The following is a 12,469-nucleotide window of genomic DNA, read 5'->3' on the forward strand; positions in this document are numbered from 1 at the left end:
GATATGGTCAAGATAATATGCTACCCACCTGGACTTGGAACACAAGGCTGGAGAGAAAGTTCTTAATAAAAAGAAGAAGGTAATCCCTCAGACCAAGATTAAACAGGTCCTTTAATATGCCATATCTCCAGAATGTGTCATAGGCTTTTTCCATATCAAAGAACATTGAAACCACAGATTCTCGTTTCAGAAGTTCGTTGCTTTCTAAGTACCAAAGAAGCCTTGCATTTACCATCTTTTCCAAGACCTTACAAAGACAGTTAGTCAGAGCAATGAGACAATAATTGTTGACCTGGATTGGATCCTTGCATGGCTTTGGGAGAGCAATGACAATCAACTTATGCCAAGAGTCTGGAAGCTCTTCCTCTGTAAATATTCTGTTGTATAGTAAGAGAAGAAGATCCATAGAAGACAAGAGATATTTTATCATCTCATAATGGATAGTATCAGGGCTAACTGTGCTAGGATGAGATAGCAAAAGGATTTTGAGTTCCTCTTTAACAAATGGCTGAATGTATAGCTCTATGCCCTTGGTTACAAAAGCTTAATCACTGTTTCTCTTGCTGCTCTTTCAATATTAAAAATTCAGGAGGATATTGAGGCTGTTGCTGAGATTCTGAAAAAGTTTTTGCCCAAAGTGTCTGCAATAGCTTTGGGATCAGCAATAACACATCAGTTATGTTCCAAGGTACACAATTGATGTGTCCTGTATCTACTTTTCATCTTCCAGATTTTATCCCAGATAATTTTTGCACTGGTTATTTGATTAATTGATGATGTAAATTGGATACAAGATTGTTTTTAATTCTGATGTCTTACATGATGTGCTTTGGCGTGAGCACACTTAAATGCTATTAAGTTTGTTGTGGTAGGGTATCTATGAAAAATACCCAATGCTCTATCTTGATCTTTTTTGGCTGCTTGGCACTCTTGGTTACACCAAGACTTTGGACAGAGTGGAAATCAGGATGATGTTTTGGGACCGCTGCAGTTGCTGCATGGACAATACAATCTGCGACATGCTTCGCTGCTTTATTAATGGGTGTTTGGCTGACAGCTTCAGTATTAAATTTCACAAGATGGGAAAATGTATTCCAGTCATCCTGGTACATTTTCCACGTGAACATCTGGGTAGGAGGACATGGTTCCTGTGAAGACATAGTACTTATAAGAGGAAATTATCGTTTCCATACGTTTTCATCAACATCTCATATGAGCAGTGGAAATACAGAAGGGGAGCATACTGTAAGATTGATTGCCAAATAAGAATGGATAGGCATGTGACAGAAGGTATTTGCTCCATTATTAATAAGGGAGAGGTAATGGTTATTGAGCATTCACTCAATGATATCACCTCGTCTATTCATGTTGGCACTATCCCACAGAGTGTTATATCCATTAAAGTAACCCTTAGGAGTATGTGCTGAGGCAGTTGCATTATAAGATTTTTTGAGTTCCATTTCATTTAGTTCAAAACCTAGTGGTAAATATATTAAGCATACTGTGATTAGATACTCCACAGACAGGCAAATCAATACTGCTTCTAGAGCCGTTTCCCCCCCCCCATGAGGGGGCACACATGTTCATGGTGGAGGGAACCTCCCAGTGATGGTACTGGCCTTTTTCATTCTTCCTTTATTCCTTTGCTTTTCTTCCCATTTTCTTTGCTCTACTTCTCCTGAGTCTTTTTCACTATCCTTTTTCCAGACCACCATCACTGGGATCCAATGTGCTGCCACGTGTTTGCCGTGCAGTGTGACCTGTGGACATCCGGAAAGGGGGATCTTGGTAGTCTTGCACTACTTTGGCCCCTGCTTCGGCAAGACGGGCAGTCCTGGATGGCCCAGCCAGGATCAATTGGCTAGCGGGCTTGCCTGCAAGGATCAACAATTGTGTTGCAGTAAGTCTCTCACCCCATGGTCTGGGGATCTGGATTCTAGGCTTGCTGTAGTGCTGGTATAGCATCCAGGGTAGCCCTGGCATTCCACTTCTGAGCACAGTCATTGCTTACTAGGCAGTGAGCATCCATGTGTGGCTCCATGGTGGGTGGGGGGGCTCTGATGACGAACCAAAAACTCCTTGAGCATGAATCCTTCATCCTCAAATGTTTCAGGCATGAATGATTAATGAAATTAATTTCATTAATCATTCATGCTACAGGTAAAAAACCAATAGGGAAAATGTCACCCTTCTTTATTCAAAAGGGTTTAGAAGGATTGGCAAGACCTCCCAAAACTGTTAAGAAATTGTGTTCTGGAGATGTCCTTGTGGAAACATTCTATGTCAAAAACATTCTGAGAAACCTGAGAGCCACAACAATGGGTGGAATAGAAATTACAGTAATATATCATAAAACACTCAATCATATAGAGGAGTCATATCAGAATGGGATCTCCTTTATGTTGCTGATCAATAGATATGTTCAGAACTAAAAGATCAAGGAGCGACGGGTATGAGGCGCATCCTGATAAGTAGGGATGGTCGCCTGGTTCCAGCCAAGAACATCATCCTTACTTTTGATAAACCTAAACCTCCAACATCTATAAAAACAGGGTATCTGAGCTGTCCTGTTAGAATGTACATCCCTAACCCACTGTGATGCTTTAAATGTCAGAGATATGGACATGCCCAAACTGTCGTGGTTCTACCACTTGTGCCTGATGTGGTAGTAAAGAACATGATAACAAATCTTGCTGTGCAAAAAAAAGCTAAATGTGTCAACTGTCAGGGAGATCATCCAACTTACTCTTGTGCATGTCAGCAATGGAAAGACAAAAAAAGAAATGCAAAGAATGAAAACAAAGCAAACCATAACATATCAGGATGCAACAAGGCTCTACACCCCTCTGGCACGCCACCAGTGACTTTCTTTTTCAGAGTACTGCATCCACATCAGGGACGAATGCTGGTCTTGAAATTCATGCTTGCTCTTGTTATCATTCAGGGAGTGAGAGGTGTGATTGAAATCTGATTATCGGAATAATGAATTACAGGTAACCCTTGTATACCGCAGATGTGAGGTTCCATAGAAATGCCGCATTATCTAAATCATGTTATGCGAGACTCAGATAACATACAAAACGTAGGATTATGTTCCAAAATCGTTTTTTTTTTTTTTTAAATTATATAAACAACAATGACATATCCAACAAAAATATATTTTTATTTAATTCAAGTAATTTATGTAAGTTAAGAAAATATAAACTATGACACAAATAATTTTTATAATTTTATAATTTTTAAAATTATAAAAATTACAAATTGTAATTAAGCTTCATTGCACGCAATGCATAAATGTTTCAGGCAAAATAAAAATAAGTGCATATTTTAATCTTTCATAGCACGAGGATTTGAGAATCGGTTAATAAACATTAGTCATGTAATCACCTGATGCATTACTACAAAACAGTAGAGTAATTCTGTCTTTGGAAACTTTGAATCCAAGAGCTGATCTTTCATTTTTTGAAATATAGGTGCGTTTTGGCATTTTATTCCAATATAACCTGGATTCATCAGCATTGAACACCTGGTCTGCATTATAAATGTTTATAAACTTTGAGAGTTTTTTTGTTTAATAAGATTTCCATCCAAAGGAATTTTCTTTTGAGTGCATCCTCTTTCAAATCATTAGAGATTGTGTCATTTTTCTCTTAGAAAATTGCGTACATGAGCAACGAGCTTTGCACTTACCGTTGATCCAGCAATAAACACTTTTTCGGATTTTATGTTCATTGTGTTTGATTGTTTGAACTGTTGATTCATTTAAATTCAAAGTCCTTACAACAACTGGTTTTTCTCCATTTTTCAACCGATCCATGATTTTAATTATTTTTCTTCGAGAGAAATTTTCTTCAAGACGAATTTTCTTTTCAATATTTATTTTTTCCCTTTCAATGCAAATGGTGGCCATTACTATAAAAATAATTATTTTACATAAAAAAGCATTACATATTAATTATGTATGTAACTCACCAGAAAATAAAGTGCTCAGCTTGAGATAACACACTTATGATTTTTAATGCACTTTCCTGGCAGAAAACGATGACAATTTTCAACAACAAACACTTTATACAATATACAATTGACGTACATGCGTGCTAAAGGGTGTTTCCCTTAATATAAATTCGCTACTTATAACTACCTGCGCGATATGGGCAGACACAAATTTAATGAAGATAAAATTTGATTTTTAAGTAGAGTGGTGAAAATATATGAAAAGATAAAGGATTACTACAATTTCTAGACTGTGTTTTTGTCAAAACCACGTCATATAAGTACTGCATTGAACAAGGGTTACTACAATTTGTAGACCGCGTTGTATAAGTACCGCGTTATAAGAGGGTTACCTATACTGACCATTTAAAACTATATATTTAGAAAGTTATGTACATTTAATCATACAAATACAACATTTATTTTACAAATGATATTCTATATTTTTCAATTTAGCTACTTGAATACATCTACCCTACGGTTCTTCTTTATGAACATGTCAATAACATCGTCATAAAAACTTGGTTGTAATTGAATTTTCCCAAGCAACACACATACTTGTAAAGGCTGCTGAAGCTCACTGGCTAGGGCTACGTTGACTGCATATGGCCTGTGGTTTAAGCAACAGAGTGAGACGACGTGAAATGGCTATGCGCACACATGAAATCACAGTGCTGCTGTGAGGACCTGTAAGCTCCTACAACCGAGCAAGTCAAGGTAGCTTTGACTAGACGAGCAAGCATCGGCCTTCAATACACAATGTAAAGCTCAATTATTACCGAGCAAGCTGTTAACAAAAATAAACGCCTAAATGGAAAGCTTATAAATGCATGCATTTATTAACAAATAAATAGTACTTCTTTCTCAATTAATGAGCTTGGCAGCAAGCATGGAGAATTTGCCACTGATCCACATACACAACTTGCTGATACCTATCTCACAGCCAGTCACTTATTCAACTCACTAATCTAACATCCAATCCCATTTGCTCCAATTTAGTTACCAAATTGCTGTGTCGCACTTTACCAAAAGACTTTGCAAAATCTAAATATACCACCATATATGAAGTTCCCTTGTCTAATATGTTCATCACTTATTACAGTACATAAGTAAATTACTAAAAATAATTTTGGGTGATGAAGTCTTTTACGAATGCCACAAACAGACCACTGGGAATCCTATCAGTGATCCTATCCTTTTGTAATAGTTTTATAAGTTCTCCATATGCCAATTTCGATTTACATTCAATTCTAGTTATGTATTATTACTATTATCAGATATGAACTGGAATAGCCACATAAACCATCTACACAACAAACTCCGAACAATAACTGGCAAACTCTACAGGTTAAAAAACATAGTTCCCACATGCCTAAAAACACTAATATACAAAGTACTATACCAAAATATACTAAGATATGCTATAACAACATATGCTTTCTGTGCACCCTACAAACTAAATAGATTAATGTCATTACAGTACAAAATGATAAAACTGATCTTTTGGGAACAAAGAGACAATAACGACTTTATATATACTGCAATGTCAGAACATAAAATATTGACAGCAAAACACTTATGTCACTATGCAGCTTTGCTAAAACATTATTTTGATGCAAACTATAGGACAGTCAGAAATACATACCGTATAATAAGACCTCAGACAACTAATTATATCACATATAAATACAATAATCACTTCGGAAAGGCCACTCAAAACTTCTACATCCCAGACATGACAAACAAATTACCTTTTGAATATAGACACCTTACAAACTACAACAGCCTGAAAAGAGCTCTAAGGACATACTACGAACAAGAAACATGCACCCAAAATACCATACAAACTTAATGAAACACAATATATTCGTTCAAGCTCCCAGTTCAGCGACGCATCAAGACATTCCAAGTAATTGTGTGTGTGTGTGTGTGCACGTGGCATGTGCGAATTTCACAATTAAGCTGCAGTAGAAATCAAACTTATTAAACATAGGTTTGATTTCGTAATAACTTCCTAATACAAACAAACCTATAAATAATAACTAACTGGTGTCATCCTCAGATAAGCTTACAAATAAGCTTCATGGATGAAAGCTGAGAAATTACATCTCGCCCAAGATTTAAAAAATTAAATCTTGGGTGAGATGTACTTATACAGAGCTTATAAGTATTTCTGTTTGCTTACTTGGAAAATGGAGTAAAACCAGGTTTAAAATAGCTTGGTATCTTTAACATTTATTATACCCCAGGTAAAATACTTTCTACATTTATATCTCCTCCTGATATTTTATTTAATAAGGTTAAAACACCTTATGGTAACTTGTTCTGGTAAAATACTTATAAGCTCTGTATTACTAAAATCTTGGTATTTCTAGCCTGGCTCCCACTGATGAGACCTCAATAAAGGTCGAAACCGGTCTGGGTAGTGGCCCCTTGCCCTTAATACAAAGCATCATATATCTCCTCCAGGAGATGTGCTTTGCATTATGGGTAAATATTAAGATTAGTGATCAGAGCTTATTCTACTTTTACCATGAGTTACCTTGGTCTTGCACTACCTGCAGGGTCAGCTAGACTTGCATTACGTGCAGGCGCAAACTTGACTTATTTGTCTGTTTGCTTACTTGGGAAATGGAGTAAAACCAGGTTTAAAATAGCTTGGTATCTTTAACAAGTTTAGTCTGCTTCCATTAAAAATCTAACTACCGCTGATGCAGAATATGATATGCATGATGCTATAGAATGTGAGAGCAGCAACTAGCATTGTTCCACTATATATACAGAAATTCAATTAACGTTTTTATTCTGGTTATTTATTATATATATAAATTGTTAAGTTCTGATAACATCTATGTGTAATTACTAGTTTCTAGTCTCTTGTCTATGCAACTTTTGCTAATATCCCTGATGATGTAAGTCTGATGACTTACAAAACATGTAGGATTATATTTTATTAAACTCATTAATCATTTTAAAACATGAGATCTCAATACTGGAAATTATCTACAGAAATGTCAAATTACATTATTGGTATGTAAGTTAACAAAAGAGAACGTTTTTAAGTTCTTTATATAAACTGTCGAGTATTGAATGCTGCATAATAGAGTACTCATCTCACTCCACTCTATGTCACAAGCATTATACATGTAATATATCCAATGAAATATGAGTGAGTAACATATCTCCTGAATATAATAAGCATCTCCATAGTGCAATTGGAAGAATGATGGTACATTGCGCCCTTTGATTGGAAACAGCCTAAGTTAAATTCCCGTCATGACAGGAGGAATCTTTATATGGGTTTCTTTCGATTAAAGGTGAGTTAGCTGATCTTATACAGAGGTAGCAGGGTCTTTTCTCCAGGAAACTCTGTTCATCCCACACACAAAGACATATCAGCCTTCAGGACACACACAATTTACAGACAAAAAATACTAGGGGTGGTGGTGGGGGGGGGGGGGGTAGTAGATGGCATTTGTGTAGATGATGGACACAGATGGAAGTGGTGGAGACAGAGAGTTGTAGAGTAGGTGCTTTCCCTAGATTAACCTTTGGATCCTTGACGGTGTCAAGAAATAATAATAATAATATGAGTGAGTAATATATCTCCTAACATTTGAGGAGTGATATCTGTGATGAGTCTTGTGACTTCACTTTTTTTTAAGTTCTTTATATAAACTATCGAGTATTGAATGCTGCATAACAGAGTACTCCTCTCACTCCACTCTATTTATGTCACAAGCATTATACACCCTCTGTCCAAAAAGAAACCGAACTTTTCGAAAATAGAAGAAACTAGTGGCACCACTGTTGTATATTTTTGCTGTCAAACGTGGCAACCTTCCTTAGTGTTGTGTCAACTGTTTATGACATTTGTTTCATTAGAAGCTGAGTTATAGTGCCAAGAGTGACAGTGTGTTTTGACAAATGGTCAGAAAATGAGTTTCAAACAGAGAGCTGAGATTGACTTTTGTGTTAAATTTGGTAAAAAGTTTACTGAAATGCATCACATGCTTCAAAAAGCATACAAGCATACAGTGATGAATCCTTATCCCATACTCAAGTTTATGAGTGGTTTAAGCGATTTTGAAGTGGTCATGAGATGCTTGAGGACGACAAAAAGCCAGGCCATCCAAAAACTGGACTAAACGAAGTTAACATCCAAAAAGTGCGTGATTTCATCAAAGAAAACCTAAAATCGTCCGTGAGATTGATTGAAGATGAATTGGGATTCCAAAATCAACTGTGTGCACAACATTTTGACCGAGAGTTTGAGCCTCCATAAACTGAATTCGTGATTTGTTCCCCACACGTTGACCGACAACCAAAAATGTATCAAATTGAACACTGCAAGGACTGCATTGAAACTGCTTGTAGTTACTCATGACGAAACATAGTGTTTTGAGTATGAGCCAGAAACAAAGTGCCAGAGTGCTGAGTGGAGACCACCAGAAGAAGAGCATCCGAAAAAAAGTCACTTGGAGAAGTCAAAAGTAAAGAAAATGCTGATTTGTTTCTACAATTCAAAGGGCATTATCCACAAACAATTTGTTCCACCTGGCCAAACGGTCAATGGTGAGTTTATCTTGAAGTTTCTAAGTGATTGACAGCGAGAATTCGTCACGTACGGCATGAATATCGTGACGACCGACTCTTCATCAAAACACACTGTCACTCTTGGCACTATAACTAGGCTTCTAATGAAATAAATGTCATAAACAGTTGACACAACAGTAATGAAGGTTGCCGCTTTCAATAACAAAAAGATACAACAGGTGGCGCCACTAGTTTCTTCTATTTTTGAAAAGTTCGGTTTCTTTTTGGACAGGGGGTGTATATGTAATATATCCAATGAAACATAAGTGAGTAATATATCTCCTGAATATAATTATTGTCTCCATAGCACATTTGGAAGAACGATGGTACATTGTGCCCTTCGATTGGAAATGGCCTAAGTTTGATTCTGGTCATGATGGGAGGAATCTTTATATGGGTGTCTTTCAATTAAAGGGTGAGTTAGACAAACTCATACAGAGGTAGCAGGGTTTTTTCTCCTGGAAACTTTGGTTTTTCATCCTACACACAGACAAATCAGCCTTCAGGACACACAATTTACAGACAAAAAATACTAGTAGTGTTGGGTAGTAAATGGTGTTTGTGTAGATGATGGAGACAGAGAGTTGTAGAATAGGTGCTTTCCCTCAATGAGCTTTTGGATCCTTGAAGGTGTCATGAAATAATAATATGAATGAGTAATATATCTCCTAAAATTTGAGGAGTGATATCTGTGATGAGTCTTGTGACTTCATGGTTCCTGAATAATAATATACACACACACACACACAGCAAAAAAGGTTACAATGAGAAGTGGTAAACACTACTACGTTCAGCTGATGACCAATATGTGTGATTGTTCACATCAACAAATATATATATAATAATCAGTGGCTTTGGCTGCCCATTTCAGTTGGGTGTGCTGTGTGCGGCTTATGCAACCTGCACTATAAAATTCATGTCAATTTCACTGTATGACTGCATTTTTATCGATGTATGAAAGTTTTAAGAGTTCATAGAGCATTCAGCACTCATCTTAATTGGTCTAATGCAATTAATTGTAGGATAACTTTGAAAACGTTAATTTATCAATTAACTGTAACCAAATCTGCGGAGAATGGGGGAACAAAGTGTATGTTTTAAGCTATATTAGAAAACAATAATGAAGGAGAACGCTGTATTTGGTTGGCATATTTGAATTACACAAAGGTGTAAATATAATAGTAAATTTGGAAGAGGAGGAGGATGAGGCTTAGCTCCTTCGACTACAATCGTACAATCTGCAAAAGCTATAGCAGAAAACAGCACATTCAATAGATCATCAACACTGTTTTCCATTGTAAATATGGGCAAAATAAGTTATAAATATTTATAGAAAATTATATATTAAAAACTAGTCTATACCAGTGTAATAAACACATCAGTTCACACTTCACACACACAAAATAGAAGAAACTCAGTAAATAAAAACAACTCATGACAAATGACAATGTTCAATTGGATTGGTTGACACAATAACCAATCACAGCCAATGATTTCTGGGTGCTATTGTTAGAGCACACACCATGCCTTGCCTGCTGGGTGATTTAAAAACCACTGTAATGCTAAGATGTTAATGTTAAAACACTAAGAATTTGACCCACTGCACCATCTGCACGTCGGTTCAAAGGGCTCAAAGGTGTCTGTATTTGTGACTACACACCTGGACTATTAATGCAAATGTGATGAAATGTTTACACATTGAAAAATGTCCTCTTTGTGAAGCACTAGTATACTGTGTTTAATTTTAGGTATCAATCACGAAAAGCTAGAAATCAATTAAGGGAGTCTTTAAGAGGAATAAATTCAAAAATATAATATCGGTGATACTGCTATTCCATGGGTGTACAGTGCACACCTAGCACACCCTGAATATATGCCCCTGCTAACTATATATATGTATAATGCTAACATAATGGCAACTTGAAAATATTACAATGGTAACTTGAAAATGATTCTTACATTCATAATGCCCACTTCATTGCCTCTGTAATCAATGATTTCCAGTTGCTCTCTTAATTCAACCTGTAATGAAGAAAATGTAATAGTTAGCATCTTATAGAACACCATGTGTTCCACCATAAATGGTATTCCCACATTAGGTGTATGCCATTCTAATTACAGGATGACCTGTAATAAGAATGGCTTACACCTAACAGATAATATTTTTTTGCAAAAACAAAGGCAAAATGATATCTATAATGCAGAGCAAAAAACATGACAGAGGGATACTTCATGTTCAAAGAATTTAAAATAAGTATTAGGAATTCAAAAATGTATGTGAATTGTAAAGAGAGTAGAAACTAAACTTTTTAGTAGAACCTCCATCACAAAGTACAATATTTCCAAAATTTGTAAAAAAAAAATTGAGACATGCTGTACTTTACAAGGTGTGAAAAGAGCCTCTACTCATCAGTGGGAAAGAAAAATTCTACTATGGCATGTCACATGTTACAATGTGACATACTCTTGAGAATGAAACTATCAGGGAAGATAAGCACCATATTCTCAAAAATTGCAACTCTTAATATGTACAACTCTCATATGTAGATACTATCTGTTGCAGCCTGTTTGGCTGAGTGGTAAACTTACTCACTTGCCAGCAAAAGCTATGGATTCAAATCTAACTTTGGGCATGAATGTTTGTGAATGTCCTTAGGAAAAGTGGGAAATAAATTTCATTGCTTGGATTGAGACTCTGTTTTCCTTATTGGAGGCTGAAATGGATTGAAAATGTTGCATATTTGGTCTGCGTAATACAGTTCTTGAATTACGTAATAAATAAACAGAAACACACAAAAAATAAATAATTTTAATAAATAAATAACATTAAATAATTATGAAGTAGAAAAAAAAAAAAAAAATATATATATATATATATATATATATATATAGTTTTATGAAGAATTGAATGACTAGAACCAAGATTTAAGTAAAAAGGATTTAATATAAAAACACTATACTAGTTTCAGCCTGTAACAGCCTTTTTCAGGTGACATTATGAAAGAAAGAAAAAACACTAAACATTGAAGATTAAAAGACTATGAACAACATGGACAGTCTCTATACATAATTAGCATGAAAACATTGTAGTTGTATTTGAAGCTGTTCTTTAGTTTGTTGCATTGTTGGGAGAGTGCGTGCTTGCGGCATCACGTGAACGCCAGTACATGATTACAGTTGAATGACTATCTGGGAGGTTGTAGCTCAAGTTGTTATTTAGATGAAAAGGACTGAAGATGATTTCTCTAGATTCCATGATTTTTCTCTCTAGTTCGTCACTGCAACGGAAGATGTTAGTAGATTTTTCCCAGCTGACTTGATGACTTTGGTTTTCATCATTAGGATTAGCCGAGAAAAGGATATGACTTGATAATGCACTAGCTCGCTGTCTCTTGTAAGTAATGTCCCTCATGTGTTCTTCCATATGCAATTCGACAGATTTGTCTGTCTGCCCAAAATAAGGAATATCACAATCACACAATATTTTATATACACCAGAGTATTTGAGTTGATAATGACAAGGTTTTGGGTGGCTAATTAAGAAACAGATCTTTGGAAGTGGAGTGAACAAGGTTCTGATACTGTATTTTCTTAGAGTTTTTGAAAGTTTTTGAAAGAACAGCTTCAAATACAACTACAACATTTTCATGCTAATTATGTATAGAGACTGTCTAAGTTGTTCATAGTCCTTTAACCTTCAATGTTTAGGGTTTTTTCTTTCTTTTATAATGTCATCTGAAGAAGGCTGTTACAGGCCGAAACTAGTAGTGTTTTTATATTAAAACCTTTTTACTTAAATCACGGTTCTAGTCATTCAATTCTTCATAAACCTATGTATGTTAACCGAGTTAATGATCATTCTGTCATACATATATATATA

The 12,469-nt window shown here is 35.7% G+C and overlaps 1 protein-coding gene across 1 annotated transcript in view; it reads right to left on the reverse strand.

Annotated features, from left to right (window-relative positions):
• The window catches only part of LOC150100217 (kinesin-like protein KIF28), a 308,018-nt gene that overhangs the window by 145,895 nt on the left and 149,654 nt on the right, over positions 1–12,469 (reverse strand). The window contains exons 18-19 of the mRNA XM_090402612.1: positions 10,549–10,611; positions 891–1,148 (exon numbers count right to left, since the gene is read on the reverse strand). Coding sequence (XP_090258738.1) covers positions 891–1,148; positions 10,549–10,611 — 321 coding nt within the window. The remainder of the gene's footprint in view (positions 1–890; positions 1,149–10,548; positions 10,612–12,469) is intronic.

This window comes from Typopeltis vanoorti, chromosome 13 (genome assembly GCF_054136105.1).
Source record: "Typopeltis vanoorti isolate ZY-2024b chromosome 13, IOZ_Tvanoo_1.0, whole genome shotgun sequence".
NCBI lineage: Eukaryota > Metazoa > Arthropoda > Arachnida > Uropygi > Thelyphonidae > Typopeltis > Typopeltis vanoorti.